We start from the raw sequence: 23,384 nt of genomic DNA on the forward strand, positions 1-23,384 counted from the left end.
GGTCATCAGTTCAGCCATTGTAGATGTTAGGTTCCCCCACCACCAGGCCATACATCTTCAGTTCCTCCAGTTCACTCACAACGAGACTCTTGACATCTTCTGGTGTTGCTCCGTTCGTTTTGATCCATACTTTGCAGTTTCTGACCCACGTTGCGAGAATCTTGTTTTCCTTCTTCAGTTTGCGTGCGTTCCAGGCTATCTCAGCATTCTTCTTAGTGAGGTGCTCATTTAGGTAAACACCCGTCCCTTGTAGTTTCCTCCCTTGCTTCAGAAGATCCACTTTATGTTTCCTATTGACGAACCGAATGATAATTTTCGGAGCATCTTTTGGTCGTTTTCGGTTTCTTGGGAGTGTATGTATGACAAGCGGCAACGTTTCCTTTCTGGAGTTCCATATGCTTACTCTCGAAAAACTGTACTACCTGATTTTCAAGTGTTGACAGTTTGTCCGATGGAGAGTCATCTGTCGAGGGATCCGGAGGACCCGCTGTCAGGGTTTTCCAAACTATCTTGATCGTATGATTATGTTGGAATGTAACCAGTAATAAATAACCTAGGTAGATTAGTTTTATGCTTATGTTGGTGTGTAACCAGTAATAAATAACCTAGCTTGTCCCATCCTACACAATGTTGTAAAACATTCCCTTGCTATGCTTTGACTAGAGGTCAAGGGCTTTCTCTTCTCTATCCAGTCCACTCTCACCCCCACCCTGTTTTCCGTAATAAAAATGCTCATGCAGGAGGCGAGAGTCAGACGTCATTCGATCATCGCTGTATGCACAGCGACGAATGGACTCTCCACCTGCAGGTGTCTCAAAAGACTTAATTGTCTCCCGTGTGGTTCTTGCAAAATAAGTTCGAGTGAGCACCACTCTAACATTTTGGTGCCAAAACCCAGGACCTCTCATACCCGCCATCTGGCTGACGGAGGACGACACGCTGTACACCGTCGACTGGCCAGCGTCCATTTAGCCGGACCTGGTAAAGAAAGACCTGGGAAGGAAATTCTTCGCTGGGCCAGCATCTTAGGTCTGCCTTCGTCTGACAGGGGTGGATTGACGGGACCCGGCAGTGCAACGAGCCAGGGGACAAGTAAGTTAAAGCCCTAAAGTTGTGTGATTGTGTTGTTGTGAAACGCGTAAAAGGTAGAGGTGCACGGAATATAGCTTGGGTTCAAGTCCCAGGGGAAGAAGCAGGCTAAGAAAAGCAGAGCTTCTTTTTCGTTCATCGAAGAAGTGTGTAGATTCTTCTTTGTCTGTTTTTCCAAGCTGAGGGATCTGGCTTGGGTTAGAGTCCCAGTGGAAGGAACGTGCTAAGAAACACGGAGCTTCTTTTTTGTTAATCAAAGAAGAGTGTAGATTTTTCTTTGTACGTTTTTCCGGCCAAAGAACAGCTTGGGTTCAAGTCCCAGTGGAAGGAACGGGCTAAGAAAAAACAGAGTTTCTTTTTCCTAATTGAAGAAGGGCGTATATTCTTTTTTTTTTGTCCGTTTTTCCAAGCTGTTTGGAAGGGTTTTACACCCATCCTGGATAGGCCTAAAAATAAAAAGCGCTGGAGTTTGTGTGGTTGAGAGTGTGTCTGGTAGGATAAATTGACTAGAAAGAGAATTTGTTGAAAGGTCAATTTAAACCTGCATTGAGGATCCTCAAAGAAAGAGTATACATTTTTGAAACAAAATTGTATAAACCTAAAATACCAAGTTAAGATGGGAAATAAAAACGGTAAATCCCTAGCTCTTGACGGAGATGAGAAGTACATGGCGAGTAAATTTGTTAATTGTATGCAATACATGCCGAAGTGGAAGAAAAAGTATGGAGTAGAAGGGAAGTTGAAGTGTGGAAGATAGTGGTTGATGTTTTGGAGGAGAGTGTGAATAGGAAGTCAAAAGGACTGAAAAAGAAGAGAAAAGAGAGAGAATTGATTTGTGCTAGAATGTGGTTGAATGCTTCACAAGAGAGAAGAGAACAAATCCAAAAGACAAAAGATAGAAAGATGAAAAGTGATGAGGCTGCGACTATGTTTGTCAGGCCGGAAGACAATGAGGCCACAATGCGCAGGCGCACTGTCCCAGGTGCACCTCAAGCAGAGGAGCAAGAGGGGCTTTCCGCTCGTGCGCAAAACTTGTATCCAAGCTTAACAGACCTGCACCCTCCCCCATATAACAGCAAAAAAGGTCAGGGTCAAATTATTAGAAGCCCTGTACAAACAAGAAGTTTGACCACTGCTGCTAGATTTTCCCAAAATTTAGACAATGTTGATGTGTGCCCAATGATACAGGTGCCAAACCCTATTGTAGGGGAAGGCCAACCTCCACATACATATGTTTTTCGGCCATGGACTTTGGAAGAGGCAAGGAAAGCAGTTGAAGGGGTTACCCCTGTTGCTGAAGACCCAGATAAATGGGCAGAAGACATGGCTGGAATCATACATTCCTATAGACTAAATGGGCATGAGGCAGGAGAAGCTGCAATGTCTTCCTTGGGAAAAGACTGGGCAAAGGTTAGAGGAAATTATACAGGTAGAAATAATCAAGGGCCTTTTCCCTATCCCGTTGAGGGAAATCGATTGGGAGGGGAGTATGCAGCACAATGGAATGATCTTGTGCAAAGAGTGCGAACTATATTTCAAAGACGAGCGAATTATGGTCATTTGGCAGGAATAAAACAGAAGCCTGGGGAAGATACTGATGATTTTCGCTTGAGATTTGAAAAAGAATTCAGGGTGCATAGTGGCATCCCATTCAATGATGCAGCTGAGAGTGCTTATCAGCAACAGCTTAAAAATGCGCTCCTTACTAATTTCCGCCCTGAAATAGGCAACTGGGTGAGTAAACATTTGGTGGAAGTAGATATTGCAAGTGTGACAACAACTATGCAATGGGCCAGACATGCTGAAAAAGTGATCAAAAAAGGCAAAAGTTCTGATGTATTTCATCTAGACGTTGATGACCTAGATGAAGATACAACAGTCTTCTTCCAAGGGTCCCAGCGGATCAGAAGAGGAGGTAGAGGCCAACAAGGTCGAAGGCCACCATACAATTCAAAACCCCCACCAGATTCTGACAACTGTTGGAACTGTGGGAAACGTGGACACTGGTCAAGAGAGTGTCGTTTTGCAAAACAAAACCAATCAAGGGGTGGAGGAAGGGGCAGAGGGAAAGCCAAATTCTCAGCATGACTAGATTCCTCCCCTATGACCTCTTGTGCTCCTACAGAGGAAGAAATAGTAGATGTCCATACAGCATGGGACATTCTGAGTGCATTCAAAGAAAAACCATATGTTACCTTAAACATTGGAGGAAGTGAAGTAGAGTTTTTGTGTGATACCGGAGCTTGTAAAACCGTAATAAAAACTAAAGTCCCTAATCTAAAGGCCTCCCAAAATACAATTTGGGTGAAATCTGCTGATGGGCAGGTACACAAGGAGAGTATCTCCAATCCAGTTGTAGTGAGAGATGATGAAACGGGAGTCATAGCTTCAGTCTCGATTGTTCTATCCCCAAAATGTCCCATAAACCTGCTGGGACGAGATCTGATGACTCGGTTGGGAATTGCAATAATTCCAGTAAAGGATGGCATGCGAGCATGTAGAGTGAGAGATGTAGACTCATATGCTGCACGAGCAGGTGAACAGATTTGCTGCTCCTATGACATCACTCCTGAACGGAATCCCAAGCTACCAAGCAGATTGCTGGGTGAAGCTCGAAAACATTTGTCCCGACCTGAATCAGAAATGACTTGTAATCAGTTACATGTCACCATGAATATTCTCACTGATCCACATGATGACTATATTGAAAGTTTTCTCAGTGACACAGAAGTAACTTTAACAATCACTGCTCTGTACACAGACCGCAGGTCATTTGCAGCTGCTGCTGTGCTCCTGCCCGCTCCTCAGAAAGACAAATACAAGTTGTCGGCTGTACCCCACATTTCATTGTTCAAACCTCACAGTGTAACATGGGCAGATGTGGGTTGCCGAATTAAACTTGCTGGATCTGTCACTGATTATGAGGACAAAGGTGATGGGTGGAGCTACAGTACCAGTTGTGACATGTGGAAGCAAACAGTGTGTGAAGTAGCTGTTGGTAGGGCATGCGCTTGTGCAAACATTTGTTTGAATGAAGAGGAGGAGGGAGAATTGGCTGGGCTTCCTGAAAAACTGTGGACAAAGGGCCCATCTGATGTAGGGCTTTTAACGTCCATTCCCCCAGTACAGATCAAACCAAGATCAGAGTGGCGTCCAAGAGTTAAGCAATATCCTTTAAAACACGGGGCAATAAATGGGATTGCCCCTGTTATAAATGATCTTTTGACAGGAGGAATCATTAGGAAGTGCTCGGATTCTCCTTGCAACACTCCTATTTTTCCAGTCCAAAAGGCCAATAAAATTGATTGGCGAATGATACAAGATTTACGAGCAGTGAATGATGCAGTGCAGACAAGAGCACCTAATGTGCCTGACCCACACACACTTCTGAACACTTTGAAACCTAACCAGACGTTTTTCACAGTAATTGATCTTAGCAATGCATTTTTCTCAGTGCCAATTCACCCAGACTCACAGTTTTGGTTTGCGTTTACCTTTAAAGGACAAAGCTATACGTACACCAGATTGCCACAGGGATTTGCTGATAGTCCAACTATTTTCATTCAAGCTATCATGGCCTGTTTGGCTGATTTTCAGATGTCAAACAAAACCAACTTCTAGTTTATGTAGATGATCTCCTGGTAGCCTCTGAAACTGAAGCTGCTTGCAAGGAAGACTCCTTAGCATTGTTACACTTTCTCTGCAAAGCAGGGAATAAAGTGAGCAAGAACAAGCTACAATGGGTCAGACAGGAAGTGAACTATTTAGGTCACACTTTGTCAGCTTCTGGAAGACAGATACAAAGAACCAGAAAGCAGATCATTGCAGATGCACCGAAACCTGAAACAAAAAAACAAATGATGTCATTTTTGGGGCTCTGCAATTACTGCAGAGCATGGATCCCACATTATGCGGAAAAGACACAACCGCTGCTGAATATTGTGCATGGAGTCCCCATGGCAATGACAGAAAAAATAATGTGGACACCAGTAGCAGATGATGCTTTTGTAGTGCTGAAACAGGCTCTGATGGAAACTACAACTCTTATCTTGCCAGACTACAATAAAACCTTTGTGCAAACAGCAGACTGCAGGAATGGTTTCATGACCTCAGTGTTGCTGCAGAGTCATGGCAGCAAACTAAGACCAATTGCATTTTATTCCAAAAAATTGGATCCAGTGGCTCAATCTTTGCCAGACTGTGTCCAAGCAGTATGCGCGGCAGCGCTTGCAGTGAGACAAGCTGCAGATATGGTGCTCTTTCACAAAATGGAGCTGCTAGTTCCACATGCTGTAGATGTGTTGCTACTGCAAAGTAAAATGAACTTTTTGTCACCAGCCAGACACCTGTCTTACACTGCTACACTTCTGTCACAACCACACATTGTGATAAAGAGGTGCACAGTCCTTAACCCAGCAACGTTGATCCCGTTGCCAGGGGATGGTACCCCACATAACTGTTTGGATGCCACAGAACATCTACAGCTGCCCAGAGAAGATTTAAGTGACACGCCACTTGACAAAGGGGAAAAGTGGTTTGTGGATGGATCATGTTCAAAGGATCCTAAAGGAAACAATAAAAGTGGTTATGCAATTGTGAAATTGCCAAACCAGATTGTTGAAGCAGAGAAGCTTCCATACAACAGGTCAGCGCAGGCTGCTGAGCTAATTGCGCTAACAAGAGCTTGTCAATTAGCGGAAGATAAGGAAGTCACTGTATACACAGACAGTCAGTATGCGTTTTCTACTCTGTTCTATTTTGCGAAACAATGGGAGCGCAGAGGGATGACAACATCAACCGGTAAGCCGGTTACCCATGCCTCCTTGTAAAAAGACTTGTTGCAGGCCATTCATTTACCTGCTAAACTAGCTGTGTGTAAATGTGCTGCTCACACCACAGGCACAGATGAAGCCTCAAATGGAAACAGATTAGCAGACAGAATTGCTAAAGAAGCAGCAGCAGGGAAACATGGGCAGGAATTTTTTAAAATGGATTCAGAGGACACGCAACTCATAGATGAGACTATACTGACAGATATGCAGGGCAATGCTCCAATGGTGGAAAAACGAATGTGGACGACAAAAGGCGCAATAATGGATACAGATAATATCCACCACATCAATGACAAACCTGTTTTACCAAAATCACTTTTTAAGGCGGCAGCAATTGCGACACATGGGCCTTGCCATGTGTCGACAGGAGGGATGAAGTCCATCATACATCAACAGTTCACTACCTTTGGTTTAGATGCTTACTTAAAACAATTTTGTAAAGCATGTCCTGTTTGTGTGAAACATAATCCACAAGGAAACATGAGACCTAAGCTCATTTCCAAAACCGTCTTACCCATTTCAAATCATGCACATGGATTTTATTGAGCTCACACAAAGTGGACCTCACAAATACTGCTTAGTGATGATTGATGCATTTTCCAAATGGGTGGAAATAGTTCCATCTAAACGAGCAGATGCCTTAACAGTGGCAAAAGCCATCTGCAAAGCCATCATACCGACTCATGGCATCCCCCAAACCATTTACAGTGACAATGGTCCACACTTTGTGAACCAAGTTGTAAAGAACATGGCTGTACACCTTGGGATAACATTAAAAAACCACTGCGCTTGGCATCCTGCGAGCGCTGGCCTGGTTGAACGAGCAAACTCCACTATCAAAAGCAGGTTGAAAAAATGCATGGAAACAACAGGCAGATCTTGGCCAGAGTGCCTGGACTTAGTGAAGCTCTATATGAGAATTACTCCCACTTCAGAAGGGCTAACACCTTTTGAAATCATCCATGGGAGACCATATAGACTACCTGTGTTCCCTGCAGATTTGCAAAAAGCAGATGAAGAACAGTCCTTGGCAGATTATATGATAAGGGCGCTCAAACTGAAAGATGTGTCAAATGCAAATTTACTGCCGCCTGATCTTTCCTCCTCACAGGTCGACAACCCCATCAATCCAGGAGACTGGGTCTACATCAAGGTCATTAAAAGAAAGAACTGGGTCAGCCCACGGTGGGAGGGACCATTCCAAGTCTTGCTGACTACCCCCACCGCAGTGAAGATCGCTGAACGGCCCAGCTGGATTCACCTCAGCCGCTGCAAGTTGCAGAGAGTGCTGGACCCCTAATTCGGAGTGGTGGGGAAGGCTGACTTCAAAGGGGTCCTATCGTTTAGGGTGGGACGTCTCAATGTTGGTGAAGAAAACAACGATCCCCACTCCGCTAGGTGAGGGGATGTCCCGGTGTCTCTGCCATTCTAGTAGCAACGGGGCTCCATATGCCAGATGGATCCTCTGCTGCGTTGTGGTTGGAGCGTGCTATGGTCTATGGACTCATTTGAACAGACCAAGTGATAATGTTGACCGTGGAAAACGATGGTCACACGATGAGAACTTTGAGGACTGGTCATGGGACCCCAAAAACCCATACGAAACCAACACGTGGTACCGGTACGTCAAGTTCACTGTGAGAGCCCACACACAGGAGGGGTGTTATGTGTGTTCAAAACTCCCCCCTTCCTCCACGCAAGTTCACTTGGAGGCCAGAGCAATGAATGTCACCGAAGCGAAATGTATGGCATCCAAGGGAGGAGTTGGATATCAACACCGTGCTGTCAAAGTGAGAGATGACGACCCTTCCCGCCCTGGACTTGCGGAAGGTACCTGTGATCAGCTTTTCTGGACAAATCTCAATGTGACTGTTAAAGGACGAACATTGCCGCAGGTGGCCTACACAGAGCGGCGACCTGGAGTGAACTATACGTGTTACATCCAAGGAAGTAAGACCCACAAATGCATTGACAGAGACTGCTCTCCAGGAGGAAACTGTATGGGAGCTTTGGACATCGCCGCTGAGTGTCAGGATAGGAGAGCCATTTCAGTTGGGGAGGGCTCTCCGACTAACATGGCTGCACCATCGAACGGAACATACTTCATACAGAATGGCTGGTGGCTTTGTGGTCACAAGGTTTATCCGATGCTGCCCGCCAACTGGACAGGAGTGTGTGCACCAGTGTGGGTGACAGACCGCACCTACAGGATACGACATCGTCAGCTGGCGACAGCACACAACTCTTCTGGACGTCAACGCAGGGCGGTGGCAACCTTTGACCCCCACGACCCTGTCTGGGGTGCGAATGTTCCAGACGACCATAAAGTATGGTCCGTTGGAGACAAAGTTGTTCATGCGCTTTTTCCCTGGGTCGGAGTTGGAAAACATTCGCTCTTCATCGAGACACTGAACTATCGTTTTCAATCCTTTGCGAATCTCTCAATACAAGTCAACGATGGACAAAATAGAGAGATTCAGGCTATTAGGCTGATGGTCTTGCAAAACAGGATGGTTCTGGACTTGTTGACGGCAGCACAAGGTGGTGTGTGCCACGTCATTGGGACTTCCTGTTGCACATACATTCCGGGAGAAAATGACACACACATCTACGACGCCATGACTTCACTGAAGAACTTACAGCAGGCCATGTCGAATGACAAAGTTCCACAACAGTGGGGTTTCTTTTCATGGCTATTCTCTGGCAACTGGTGGCAACTGCTGTTGAAAATTGTGTCTCCTGTGTTTGTTGTGCTGGTGTTGTTGTGCTTGTTTACGACCTGTGTTATCCCATGTTTGAAGTCTGCTGTGACGAGGGTTGTCTCTTCTACCGTAGCGCAAGTACATATACAACTTCTTAGTCGTGACGGATGTGATAACCATAATGAAACGTGGATTGCGTAGGTGCTGTTATACTGTGCATGTTTTACAGAAACTTGATGATTTGACCATCAAAAATGCTTCGCAAGTGATGGATACAATGATGTACTGTTTCTGTGTTTTTATTTTATTATTTTTTATTGATAGCATTCTGGTCGCCTAAGGCAGAGGGACCGTGAGACTTTTCCTGCGATTTAACATCGGCCAGCAGGTTTTTAGATCACACACTAAGTTTGAACTGGAGTATTGAGGAAAATCCTCATCTTCACTGGAGATTATTGCTATCGTTGTTTGATGTTTTTGTCATGTTTCACCCTACACGATCCCCAACCCGTCCGCTGTCGTCTCAGTTTTTTTGTCGATCTTTTTTATTAGTGTTTTTGTTATTTTTACTATTTTTCTTTATATTTTCTTACTTATGTTTGATTGGTCGGGTTGACATAATCATATGATAAGACAGGAGGGATATGTCAGGGTTTTCCAAACTATCTTGATCGTATGATTATGTTGGAATGTAACCAGTAATAAATAACCTAGGTAGATTAGTTTTATGCTTATGTTGGTGTGTAACCAGTAATAAATAACCTAGCTTGTCCCATCCTACACAATGTCGTAAAACATTCCCTTGCTATGCTTTGACTAGAGGTCAAGGGCTTTCTCTTCTCTATCCAGTCCACTCTCACCCCCACCCTGTTTTCCTTAATAAAAATGCTCATGCAGGAGGCGAGAGTCAGACGTCATTCGATCATCGCTGTATGCACAGCGACGAATGGACTCTCCACCTGCAGGTGTCTCAGAAGACTTAATTGTCTCCCGTGTGGTTCTTGCAAAATAAGTTAGAGTGAGCACCACTCTAACACCCGCCGCCCTGGCATAGGAGCGGTGTGATGTTTTAAGACCAGTAATTATGAGGTCTTCTTGTCGGGAGTACTGCTCCAGTGCATCTACTCTCCGTTCAAGCGACAAGATTTTCTCATCTTTCTCCTTGGATAATTTCTTAAGCTCCGTTAGTTCAGTCGTTAGCTGGAGCAGGGTGGCTTGCTGCTCTAAGACTGTGGTAAGGTCTTGCCGTATCAAGTCAATGGATGATTTGAGTTCATTGTAGCCCTCTTGTTTTTTGGGCGGCATAGCGTAAAGTTTGGAAATGTAGACCAGCTAGCCGCTGCAGCTAATTTCCGTGTTACCGGGCTCCTGAAGGTTGTGTCTCAAACACCTTTCCTTTGTTGCCGTGGACGACGGCTTGTATGCAGTTGTGCAAAGTCGTTGCAGAGCTCTGGACTTAAACAGTCGAGTTCAAATGAGGTGATGTTTTGTCAGCTTCCTCGAAGCAGAAAAGCTGACAAAGTCGGTCCAGATCGGCGTGGCTACGTCGCTGTGGTGCCTGGTGTAGTTAGCACGTCTGCCTCACAGTTAGGAGGGTGTGGGTTCGATTCCACCTCCAGCCCTCCCTGTGTTGAGTTTACATGTTCTCCCCGTGTCCGTGTGGGTTTTCTCCGGTCACTCCGGTTTCCTCCCACATCCCAAAAACATGCTTGGTAGGCCGATTGAGCACTTCAAATTGCCCCTAGGTGTGAGTGTGAGTGTGAGTGCGAGTGTGAGTGCGGATGGTTGTTCGTCTCTGTCTGCCCTGGGATTGGCTGGCAACCAGTTTAGGGTGCCCGATGACAACTGGGATAGGCTCCAGCACGCCCGCGACCCCCGTGGGGACAAAGCGGTACAGAAAATGGATGGATGGATGGAGAATATCTGTATTCTTCACTCATAGGTTTATAATGTCATATACGTATACACAAAGTTACTATATATAAAACAAAATGATCATAATTGTGTTTCTTTTTTGAGAGTGAGAATCGATAAGAGAATTGATCATTAATTGAATCGTTAAACAGAATCGAAAACGGAATCGGAAAAATCTTATCAATTCCCATCCCTACCCGCAACCCTCGTGACGATAATTGGTTCAGATGATGGATGGATATCTCAAATTTCTACAACAAACAGCTAACTACATAGCTTGACATGAGTCGGACATTTGAAAGACAGAAAATGAGCTGGAAATACATTAAACATGACGAAATAACACAGATGATCTTTGGTCACAACCTGACGTGACGTGTTGTATGCGCTTGGCATTGAAGCGGTTAAGATAAAGTAAGCAGTTGTCCCACGTTTATATTTGTTCAATTAAAGAACACGGAAACCATGGTAGAAGAGCCACATTCCTGTAAATATTCTCCAAAAGGCGTATCAGTGTGAACAAAAAGGATGGCTATTGTTTACAAATAGTTGTTATCGTGTGAGCTCAACTCTTCAGCGTGAACACCAACGATCTTGTGGTCGGTGTGGATTGCAGTCGTACATCTCCCGTATGGACACCGCAAAGCATCCGGTCAGTGTGAATTAGGCTTTACCATCTTGATGCAGGGATAAGGCAGTTGTTGATTTGAGTCCTCGGCTGCTTTCAAGCTTTGTCCGGAGTTATGCATCAAGTGAATAAATAGTCGAAATATCGCTCAATGGGCCATAGTCATAGCCAGGATATCATGACCAAACTGGGTGACCATGAGCCATTCAGGCCGCGGGATCTTGTATTAGTTTAAAAGTTATGTTAAACCCATGGGTGTTTTTTTTTTTTTTTTTTTTTTTAAATAGTTCCGTCAATTTTGTCCAGAAAATGTCACTGCCTGATGTGATAACTAAGTCTGTGAAAATATTTTTGCTTTCAATCACTCAAAATGTTCAGGGGCATCACACCATATTTGTTTTTGTTTTTCCTTCTACCCCCCCATGGACAATAAAAGTAAAAACATGCACAAAGATGATAAAGAACTAATTTGTATCCGCATTAAAAAAAAAAGATAAATTGCAAAATTTCACATGACATAATTAGAGCCTTAAATAAATTAGTCATACCAACAGAATTATTTGTTGGTGTGTGGAGAACCCAAGGCTTGCAAACCAGCTAAACAGGTTTTACTGCAGGTTTGATCGGTCCACCCACACAACAGGACCTCCTGCATCACAATCGACATACAGACCATACACACCTCCCCCCAAAACCCCCCTGCTCACACCTCCATCATCGTTATCACCTACTCTCTCTCTTACAGAAGCCACGCCCGCACTTCAGATCCGCGAGGAGGAAGTGTGTCAGATGTTCCGGAGACAAAAGGTCAGGAAGGCACCAGGCCCAGACGGCGTGTCTCCCTCCTGCCTGGAAGTCTGTGCTGAACAACTGGCACCCACCTTTGCACAGATCTTCAACCGTTCCCTGGAGCCCTCGTGCTTCAAGAGCTCCATCATCGTACCGGTGGCCAAGAAGCCCGCCATCACAGGTTTGAATGACTATAGACCTGTCGCCCTGACATCTGTGGTCATGAAATCCTTCGAGAGGTTAGTGTTGAACCACCTGAAGGTCATCACGGGCCCCCTGCTCGACCCCCTGCAGTTTGCCTTCCGGGCAAACAGGTCGGTGGACGATGCGGTCAACATGGGACTGCACTACATTCTTCACCACCTGGACACTACTCTTCTCTCTACACTAACGATTGCTCCTCAGGCGACTCTTCTGTGAAGCTCCTGAAGTATGCGGACGACACCATTCTCATCGGACTGATCCGGGACGGCGACGAGACTGCGTACAGATGACAGTGGACTTCAGGAGAGACCCTTCACCACTTCCACCCTTCACTATCCACAGTAATACTATTCTCTCCACAGACACCTTCAAGTTCCTGGGATCCACAATCTCTCGGGACCTGAAATGGACCAGCCACATAGACTCTGTCCATAAGACGGCCCAGCAGAGGCTGTACTTTCTGAGACAGCTCAGGAAGTTCAACCTACCACAGGAGCTGCTGAAGACCTTCTATACAGCCATCATCCAGTCTATCCTCTGCACCTCCATCACTGTCTGGTTTGGATCGGCCACCAAACAAGACAAGCACAGACTGCAACGGACAATCAGGACTGCAGAAAAGATAATCGGGACCAACCACCCATCTATCCAGGACTTGTACCTGTCCAGGACCAGGAAACGTGCAAGTAACATCTCTACAGACCCTTCTCACCCAGGCTGCAGTCTGTTCAAACGACTCCCCTCTGGACGGCGTTACAGAGCACTGCACGCCAAAACCAGCAGACACAGACACAGCTTCTTCCCCCAGGCTGTGGCTCTGATGAACTCACACCACTCATAGAGTCTGAGAGTCATTACTGTGCAATAACATCCTGTTCTCGATGCTTTACCTTTGGAGTGTCCATATTGTGTCCTCTCTGCATCCATTGCAGCTTGGTCATCCTGGAAGAGGGATCCTCCCATCTGTGGTCTCTCCTCAAGGTTTCTCATTTCCCCTAGTAGGAGTTTTGAGCTTTCCCTTGCCCTCCTGGAAGTTTAACATCAGGGGATGTTTGAGAATAATTGTCAATTTTTGCACATGTTGTCCTGAATGTTGTTAGCTACCTAAATGTTGTACAGAGGCCGAGATCTACCAGAGTCAAATTCCTTGTTTGGCATGCTCAAACTTGGCAAATAAAGATTGATTCTGATTTCTGACAATGGCCATTTTTCTGAAAACACGAGATTTATGTGATTTTGTACAAGTGATGGCGCTTCTTTTAATGAGGTTAAGGGCAGCCCGACACGGGCAAAAGCGGGCAATTTAAAACCACACACAGGGAATGCACCAATTCAGAGAATTGTGGTCCGCAGCCCTCTAGTGGTCTGTGACGGTATTCAAGTGGTCCACGAAATTGGGCATGGAAAATAATTGTAACATTTTTAAAAATAAAATTGATTTAGTATTTAGACTTGATATATTTTCCAGCTTATTTTGTGAATAATTTACCCATCCAAATTATGTCAAATGTAGCGGAGATTCTCAAAATAGACATACAGATGCAAATAACTAGCCTATATGGGTCTATCCTCCTTCGGTGAAAAGTAAAATATTAGTCCACCAAAGCAGTGGTCCCGTTGCTTCTTGGGTATAATGGTGGTTCCTTGGACAAAACCAGTTAAAAAACCCTGCACTAAGTGGTCACTGTTTGGACCACATTCAGGATTTATTCATTTTCAATAATGAGGATTTATTCATTTTAAAATCACACAAAGTATGAGCCATCCACTCCTACTAGCGCACCTTGAAAATGTTCTATTACATATCACCCATAGCGTTGCTATTCCAATACTATATTACCAACGTTTGTGTACCTGTGTGTGCGTGTGTGTGTGTGTGTGTGTGTGTGTGTGTGTGTGTGTGTGTGTGTGTGTGTGTGTGTGTGTGTGTGTGTGTGTGTGTGTGAATCTCCAGTGAACAGATGACCAACGTTCCTCTTCCATTGGGATGGACAAGGAGCTAGCTTAGCACGTGATACATTTATGTTACATGGAAGATGTTGGAATTTGCACTTGCCAGTCAGAATTTTAATCAACCCTCTTCGTGAAAACGGATCTCCAATTCGGCAAATATCAAATGTGTAAATCTCCAGTGAACAGAGGACTAACGTTCCTCTTCCATTGGGATGGATATGGAGCAAGCTTAGCGCATGTTGTGATACAACTGATGTATTTATGTCACACGGATGTGGGAATTTGCACTTGTCAGAATCTTAATCAACCCTCTTCGTGAAATCGGATCTCCAATTCGGCAAATATCTATATATGTATATCTATATATGTATATATGTGTCTGTATATCTATATATGTGTCTTTATATCTATATATGTGTTTGTCTATATATGTGTCTGTGTGTCTATATATGTCTGTCTATATATCTATATATGTGTCTGTCTGTCTATCTGTATATGTGTCTGTATCTGTGTCTATCTGTATATGTGTCGGTCTGTCTGTATATGTGTCTGTCTGTCTACCTATATATATATATATATATATATGTATATATATATAGATATATACATATATATATTTATAATATTATAATATATATAAAAATACATTTCTTCACGGAAGCCCCCCATTAAATTCAAAGTACTTGATTCTTCCTCACAGCTCTTTTATTCATTCAACATCGCACGTTACAAATACTTCAAATGTATGCAGACAGTTAAACAAGGTTGGCAGCTAATGAATGACATTGGATCTTTGTTTTTACTTCACTTCTACAAATCAGCAATCAAAACAGATGTCTGTATTGTAGCATATAATAATCTGGAGGAAAATATAAAAATTAGAACTTGTGTATAAATGTGAAATTATTTAAAAATCCAAATTATAAATGTGAAACTACTAAATAAAAATCCAAATTATATTAGGTAAAAAAAAAAGTTAATAAATATAACTTTCCCAGCATACAATTAAAAACTATTGAACATTTGCAATCAAGTAATACTAAGGGACATATTCAATTGCATCTGAAAATGCAGAGCACAAAACAGCAATTAGAAAAACTAGACATCAAGTTAAACACACCCAAAAATATAACAAAAATCTGATCCAATTCATAGTCATACATTTCAATTGAAAATATAGCAAATGTAATACATTATCAATCTTGTTTATACAATGTTTTCAATCACAGTTGCATGGTAGTAGCAAAATAAGTACATAAGCACAAAACTAAATGTTTAAAAATAAATTCATATATAAATTAGCTTTTTTAATATATATATTATATTTATGTCTCGCAGACATCCGAATGAGGGAACAAAAAGGAGGGAACGATAATATGACTGCATGATTTATGGATTGAATGACTGACTGCGAAGACTTGCTTTTGGAAAGAAAAATAAGTATTGCACATAATGGCTCACAGTTAACTTGCAACATTACATCACATTCAGGATATGTCCCAAAGCATGCCACATCACAAAAGGGGTCAAATCATCAAGTCTTCTCACCTATGTACTACACCATGTGTTCTCTACATTACAAAAGTGTTGTCATAGTGTAGATTGCATAAACATTTCTGTGTTAGGAAGGCAGACTCCATCGTGTAGAGAGAGGTGATCTCCAAGAGACAATGAAAAGGAAGGAGCGCCAGTGCATTAGATCATTAGGTCCTGCATTATCACTAGCCATGTAGTTTCTGTAGTACATAATTACGGTATGCATGCCAAGAAGTAGAACTTACAGGCAGTCCCAGAAAGAGGAGCTAAATATTCAAACCCACTCAGGTGATAGAAGGATGACATGTTGACCGTAGCCAAAACATTTATTTTACTCATAATCATATCAACTACACCTACGAGTGAAATACCAGAATATATATGTATTTTCAAGACTATCAAAATCTTTTACAAAGGTCTTGCCATGCCTTAGGATCCCGTAATAATGTTAATCAGGGCAGAGGAGAATCTACGCATGTATGACTGGCTAATGACAGCCTATTTTGAAGCTCCAGAATCACACCAATACACCAGACAATGTTCAGATTTACCAGCACTTAAATATATAAAAGCTAATTGAAAATTATATTATCATTCATTTTCTTTTCTTAAATTAAGTTTACCATAATTGCAGATCTCTTAGTAACAAAGGTACAAAATTATTTTTCATCAAGTGAAAAAAAATGAGGTATTGCAAAAGGAGTTCTCCCATCTGTGAAAAATGTGCCTTAAATGACTATTGAAAAAAATATTTAGAAAAGTAGTGCATAATAAATGTATATATGTCCATGACAAAATAATCAGCTATAAAACGCTGTACAAAAATCAGCAGGCCATGTATAAAATAATATCTGTTTCTCTGTGACAGCAAATTTGAGCTACAACCATATCCAATCACAACATTAGTGAGAGAAGCCCCAATCCAGGTAGAGCGTGCAGTGGTACACCATGAAGACAGCTCAGGGAGAATGGACTGTGCATTCCCATAGTTCGTACTACATTAGCATGTTAGCTTCCAGTGCTAATATCCCTGACAATATAAAGCGAGCAAATACTACTGCCAATACCTGAGCCGCGAGGGCTGAGCCTTAATGAGCTTAAACTCCAGAAGACTACCAGTACTTCCTCTGCCGCGTGACGAGAGGACGCCATAACCCCGCGTTGACGTCTGCTCTCGACAATGCGTTTCATGCCAATCTTTGGTTTGCCCTTTCCTGTTACAAAGCGTCAACTTTAATCAGAGACCTCAAACAATTGAAAGCGATACAAGCGCAGCTTTTGCCAGACGCAGGGGAGACTGATGTGACGTTGGCCAGCTTCCAGACAAATCAACTCAGCATCTAAAACAATCTTTCCTCCTCTATTCTAATCCAACTCAAACTTTGGTAAATGGTACTTGTTCTCAAATTCTGCACAAAAAAATTAAATAAAAAAAAAAAATGCTCTCTGTAATGTAGCTTCCATAGTCAGTATACTGATTTAGGTATTATGATGAATCTTAATTAAATTTTGTTACTCTTGATAACAAATGTAAGCAGCTTTGCCAGCTAACACCAAACAAAACTACAGTCAAGTAAGAAAACATCTAAATCCAAAAAGAATGCATTCATATGTTCATGCACACTTTAAGTCACAACATAAATGGGATTTTACTCTTTTCTTAGCAGTTACCATTTGGAGGGCCCAATTTAAAAAAATACAAAAATTAAGTAGATTTTTTTTTTTAACTTAAAAGAAAAGTGCATTTATATTTTTCATATCATAGGTCATCCAATAACCCCGTTCCTTAGCTACCCCTTTCTCTCAGACCCTCCCTAATCCTAGGTTCTCTCTCCCTTGCCTTAGTTCCAGCGGAAGGAGATATGCCGCGGTCGGTCGCCACCTTCCTTCACCAGGGGCTTGTGAAACTCGCGACCGGCCCGGGAGTGGATGGCCGCCCAGCAGTATTCACAGTAGTACTGCAAGCAGGTCACGTTGGCGCAGAAGAAAGGCGCAAACTTCCCCCCGCAGCGTGTGCCCTGGCACTCGTCACACAGCTGGTCATCCAGCACATATGGCTTCACTTCCACCTGGAGACGTACAGTAATGTATTGAGTGTTAAAATGGAAGGACTACGTATATTGAAGCTGAAATCAAGAGAACACCACAGAATGTCATTCAACTGAACTCAGGCCGCTCATTTATAACAGTACAGTTAATGTAGTAATTGACCTATCGCTCGACTCCCGCTGAGATGACTCTCCCGGGTCCTCCGTCATTTTTCTCATCACTTATCATGGATACCATACCTACATATGCACACACACGCGCGCGCGCACGCACGCACGCACGCACGCACACACACACACACACACACACACACACACACACGCTCGCATACGTTTTGCGTGACAGACAAAACAGTTTTATTTTGGTTTTTCAAACCTGTTTTAAACCTTTTAAACCAGCGCACTCCAGGTAGATTGAAGTTCCGGAATATTGTAGCTCTGAAGGATAATGGGTTCCTGGTAGCTTCATGTTTGAGTCTTCTCAAATTTTTGACAGTGAATTTGCATCTTTTTTTCCCTTAACAGGTATGCTAGCACACAGTAACTAGCTCCCAAGAAGAAGCATGCAAACTAAACCCATCCACCATACCCTGGTAAAATGCAAAAAAAAGAAAACAGAAATATGCAATATACTAGCCAATCTAATCTAGCCAATTAGGTTGGTGTTAAGTCTAAAATTAATCACAAGTTGACTTACCCTTTTGTCAATCTCCCCATGCTGCAGTTGAACAAATCTGGCGCTAATGGCTGCAATGTAGCTTTGCTGATTGGAGAAAGCCACTCGCCCTGCCCCCTTAGGGTATTTCAGTTCAGGGTCAGTGTCAATACCAGCATAGCACACTCCACCATAGAGACGGTCCATGATCATGGCCAGCTCCACTGGAAGGACAGCAACACACAAATTGAGTCGGTGTAACGACGGCAGTGTACCGCATGAGGAGGCCATTATCCAAATGTACCTGCTCGTAGAGGGCGAGGGACACCTCCTACAAAGATGGTCTTCCTTGGGTCCAAAGGCTGAGAGCCATCCATCACAAAGTCACTATCATTTAGGTTCCAGGGTCTGATTTGGACCTGGAATATATAAAATATAAACATTACAGAAATGCAGCAGGTTTAGATGGTGTGTGTGAAAGCAGTTTCCAGTGTTTGCAATGTTGTTGAGGTCGTGTTTACACAAAACAGAGGGAACCACAGATTACAGAACGAGCAGGTCTCTTACCAACCCGGCCATTTTGCCATTTGGAACTTGAAACACTATCAAATCACCTTGAGAACGCTTAACTCCCATCACCCCCCAAAAAAATAATAAATAAATCAAAATTTCACCCAAAAATCTGAACTGAGTTTTAAGACCTGCGGGGTGACAGTAGCCTTTGTTGTTGAACCATTCGTGCTCATCGGTTTCTGAAAACGGTTGAAGAACTACAACAAGATGATCTATGACAGCAGTCCCCAACCTTTTTAGCACCAATGACCGGATTAATGTCAGACAATATTTTCACGGACTGGCTTTTAAGGTGTGGCGGATAAATACAACAAAATAAAATTAATATGACCGGCATAAAACAATGGTATAATAATAAACATGAATCCACTGTGTACTCCTATGCAACTTTACTAGCAGCATCCTCATAACATCGCGTCAACAACATAATATATGTAATGTTATGTTCACATCACTGAGGTGTAGGGGAGAATCCGGTCCATTTTTCAAAATAAAAGCTCGTTCAGACTCAGACAAAACAGAAATAATGCAAGTTATTTATTCTTTCTTGTGTGGCCCGGTACCAAATGATCCACAGATCGGCCGGTCCGCGGGTTGGGGACCACTGATCTATGACATTAGAATTAAGCTAGCAGGGCCTTTTATTTGGCAGTTTTTGGTCTATTTTAAATACACAAAGTGTAATTCTTTGTTTCATAGCTTTAGTTTCTTTCGGTTCTTTTTTCAGAAAACACAAGCAACTTAAAGAATGAATATAACATACAGTCAAACCTCAACATACGATTGCTTAAATATACAAATGTTCCCAACATACGACACCATCATAGTTAGCCCGCTAGACAGCAGCACGTTGGGATGACGTCAAGAAGGCTAACGCAAATGGTAGTAGTGGTGAAAAAAGGACAAAAGTGATGATTTCCTTACAATTAAAACAAGCAATCATAAGAAACCATGAGCGCGGAGTGATCTTGTGAAACAATATGGCCGTAAAAACGTGTCAACAGTTTCAACGATCATTAAGCAGAAGGAAGCCCTCATAGCGGTCAAATCATCCAAGGGGATCACCATCATCTCTAAACGTCGCCACAGCCCTACCCTGGAAGAGCTGGAACGCCTTCTGTTTGTATGGATAAAGGACAAGGAGATTGCTGGCGAAACGACCACTGAAATAATCACATGTGAGAAGGCCATATATTGGGTTATGTTAACGTTATGCAAGTTGGATAAAATGAAAACTGAAAAATAGAAAAAACATATATAAAATATAAAAATTAAAAAAAAGTTCACATACTGTAGGTTACAGTAAGTTACGGACAATAAAACATTTTTTATTATTTCTTTGCAATTTATTTCATTTTACAGCTCCCTGATATAATGCATTTATTTTATTGCTATGTGTAATTATCTGCAGTATTTATTAAGGAACAAATTAAACGAATTACAGTGCATTCCTATGGGAATATTTGATCATTGTTGATTATTTCAACATATGAAGTAGGTCCCGGAACGAATTAAATTCGTATGTAGAGGTTTGACTGTATTCATTCATAAGAAATAATATTAAATATTTTGCAAGATCTGTAAACTGTGAATGTAAGTAATTTTAGCAGAGGTGGTCAGCATCATGAGAAGATGATTAAGGCCAAACTATTAATACCCCCCCAAAACAATTTTTGGGGCATTATATGTTGTAACAGGGTAACAGCCCACTGGGAGTGGCAACTAAAAGCTTGAAGCCTCTTCGATGAAGTGTTATTTGTCAAAGCATTGCTTATTGTAAAACATGTTGTGAAAATAAGGACCAGTCTCTTGTACAAACAACAACAAATGTACTACATAGTGGAATAACGGGTAGAGGGAGAGAAAGACCAGTTTCTTGTATCTTCAGGTACAAATGTACATACAGTGGAATAGCATCCATCCCTTTTTAATTAACAATTTGGGTTGCTTACAAAATTTTGTTTAAAAAAAAAAAAAAAAGTCCTCATTTACCGTGTTTTTCCATGCATAATGCGCAAAATGTAACTAATTTATTGTCCTAAAATCTGGGGTGCGCATAATGCATGGGTACAACAATTTTTGAAGAAAATCTCCCTCGAAATAAAACTTGAAATCACACCTTTCTTCTTGTTTGTTGTCAATCGCGCATCGCATTCAGCCATCCTGCCCAACACACTTAGTCAGTAAAATTCATAATTGACGACGCATCGTTTGATGCGATGGTGCAATCCTTGATGGTGTGTTAAGTTCTACTGCAGGTTTGATCGGTCCTCCCACACAACGGGACTTCCTGCAGCACAATCTACATACTCACCTCTCCCCACAACTGCTCTGTCCACACCTCTATCATCGTTGTCACCCACTCTCTCTCTTGCAGAGGCCGCGCCCGCACTCCAGGTCCGCGAGGGGGAAGTGCGCCAGATGTTCCGGAGACAAAAGACCAGGAAGGCACCGGGCCCAGACGGCGTGTCACCTTCCTGCTTGAAAGTCTGCGCTGAGCAGCTGGCGCCCACCTTTGCACGGATCTTCAACTGTTCTCTGGAGCTGTGTGAGGTGCCCTCGTGCTTCAAGAGCTCCACCATCGTTCCAGTGGCCAAGAAGCCCACCATCACAGGTTTGAATGACTATAGACCCGTCGCACTGACATCTGTGGTCATGAAATCTTTCGAGAGGTTAGTGCTGAACCACCTGAAGGAGGTCACGGGCCCCCTGCTTGACCCCCTCCAGTTTGCCTACCGGGCAAACAGGTCAGTGGATGATGCGGTCAACATGGGACTGCACTACATCCTGCACCACCTGGACACCCCAGGAACGTACGCCAGGATCCTGTTCGTGGACTTCAGCTCGGCGTTCAACACCATCGCTCCTGACATCCTCCAACAGAAGCTCATCCAGCTTGCGGTACCTGCCTCCACCTGTCAGTGGATCACCAGCTTCCTGACCAACAGGAGACAGCGTGTGAGGCTGGGGGGCATCACATCTGACACCCGGACCACCAATACTGGAGCCCCTCAGGGGTGCGTCCTCTCCCCACTGCTCTTCTCTCTCTACACCAATGATTTCTCCTCAGGTGACTCTCCTGTGAAGCTCCTGAAGTATGCAGACGACACCACTCTCATCGGACTGATCCAGGATGGTGATGAGACTGCGTACAGACAGGAGGTGGAGCGACTGGTCCACTGGTGCAGCCAAAACCACCTGGAGCTGAACCCGCTCAAGACCGTGGAGATGACAGTGGATTTCAGGCGAGTCCCTTCACCACTTTTACCCCTCACTATCCGCAGTAATACTATTCTCTCCACAGACACCTTCAAGTTCCTGGGAACCACAATCTCTCGGGACCTGAAATGGACCGGCCACATAGACTCTGTCCGGAAGAAGGCCCAGCAGAGGCTGTACTTCCTGAGACAGCTCAAGAAGTTCAACCTGCCGCGAGAGCTTCTGAAGACCTTCTACACTGCCATCATCCAGTCTATCCTCTGCACCTCCATCACTGTCTGGTTTGGATAGGCCTCCAAACAAGACAAGCACAGACTGCAACGGACAATCAGGACTGCAGAAAAGATCATTGGAATCAACCTCCCATCTATCCAAGACTTGTACCTGTCCAGGACCAGGAAACGTGCAAGGAACATCTCTACAGACCCTTCTCACCCAGGTTGCAGTCTGTTTGAACTACTCCCCTCCGGACGGCGTTACAGAGCTCTGTACGCCAAAACCAGCAGACACAGAGACAGCTTTTTCCCCCAGGCTGTTGCTCTGATGAACTCACACCACTCTTAGAGTCTCAGAGTCATTACTGTGCAATAACATCCTGCTCTCCACACCTTGTTTGAATTTGTCTACACTGTTTGTACTATGTGTCCTCTCTGCATCCATTGCAGCCTGGTCATCCTGGAAGAGGGACCTTCCCATCTGTGGTCTCTTCTCAAGGTTCTCATTTCCCCTAGCTGGAGTTTTGAGTTCTTCCTTGCCCTTTTGGGAGTTTAAGATCAGGGGATGTTTGAGAATATTTGCCATTTTTCACATGTCCTGTGTTGTTAGTCACCTAAATGTTGAACAGAGGGTGTGATTTACCGAAGTCAAATTCCTTGTTTGGCACGCTCAAACATGGCGAATAAAAACTCTTGAATCTTGAATTGTCAAATATTGTTTGTTTTTTAATCTCCATCGCAAACCGGATATCATACGGAGGTCGCCATTACAGATGCGCAGAACGGATGCGCAAGACACGTCAGCTATATAAAGAGCGAGAGTTCAGTTCTAAACCTAAATGCGTATTACAGGTAATATTTTATTTCACAACACTTTGCCTTGTTCCTTTCTTCTCTGCTGTTCACTTCAAACACGCTCCATACGAACACAATGCTCTCGTATCAGACGCTTGCTCGATCACCTGCTCATTTGCTGTCACAATGTACCCTACACAAATCCGAAACATTTCTTCGCTATCGAGTTTGC

General features: G+C 43.4%; 2 protein-coding genes and 1 long non-coding RNA gene across 5 annotated transcripts in view; 2 read left to right on the forward strand and 1 right to left on the reverse strand.

Annotated features, from left to right (window-relative positions):
- The first annotated feature begins 7,666 nt into the window (after positions 1-7,666).
- Positions 7,667-8,149, forward strand: LOC119128522. The gene is made up of 2 exons (XR_005099034.1): positions 7,667-7,711; positions 7,817-8,149. It is a non-coding gene; the product is annotated as an uncharacterized LOC119128522 (long non-coding RNA).
- A 5,799-nt stretch (positions 8,150-13,948) lies between these two features.
- LOC119128314 (putative uncharacterized protein C18orf15) lies at positions 13,949-16,524 on the forward strand. Its single transcript, XM_037260557.1, has 3 exons — positions 13,949-14,071; positions 14,581-14,658; positions 16,516-16,524. The coding sequence occupies exons 1-3, from the start codon at positions 13,949-13,951 to the stop codon at positions 16,522-16,524; spliced, it is 210 nt and encodes a 69-aa protein (XP_037116452.1).
- The window catches only part of LOC119128510 (cytoplasmic polyadenylation element-binding protein 4-like), a 35,565-nt gene continuing 26,979 nt past the window's right edge, over positions 14,799-23,384 (reverse strand). For all 3 annotated transcript variants that reach the window (XM_037260990.1, XM_037260988.1, XM_037260989.1), the window contains 3 exons: positions 18,655-18,769; positions 18,393-18,574; positions 14,799-17,716 (listed from right to left, as the gene is read on the reverse strand). In XM_037260990.1, the coding sequence (XP_037116885.1) occupies positions 17,489-17,716; positions 18,393-18,574; positions 18,655-18,769 (525 nt within the window). In that variant the 3' untranslated portion in view covers positions 14,799-17,488. The remainder of the gene's footprint in view (positions 17,717-18,392; positions 18,575-18,654; positions 18,770-23,384) is intronic.

The sequence above is a fragment of the Syngnathus acus genome, chromosome 10 (assembly GCF_901709675.1).
Source record: "Syngnathus acus chromosome 10, fSynAcu1.2, whole genome shotgun sequence".
Taxonomy (NCBI): Eukaryota; Metazoa; Chordata; class Actinopteri; order Syngnathiformes; family Syngnathidae; genus Syngnathus; species Syngnathus acus.

Bases quoted from the DNA above. Each gene is read 5' to 3' on its own strand.
- LOC119128314 (XM_037260557.1), top strand. From the start codon at position 13,949: ATGTTCTATTACATATCACCCATAGCGTTGCTATTCCAATACTATATT. The intron at 14,072-14,580 runs TGTGTGTGTGTG...CTATATATCTAT, and splicing joins TGTGTGTGTGTGTGTGTGTG to ATATGTGTCTGTCTGTCTAT.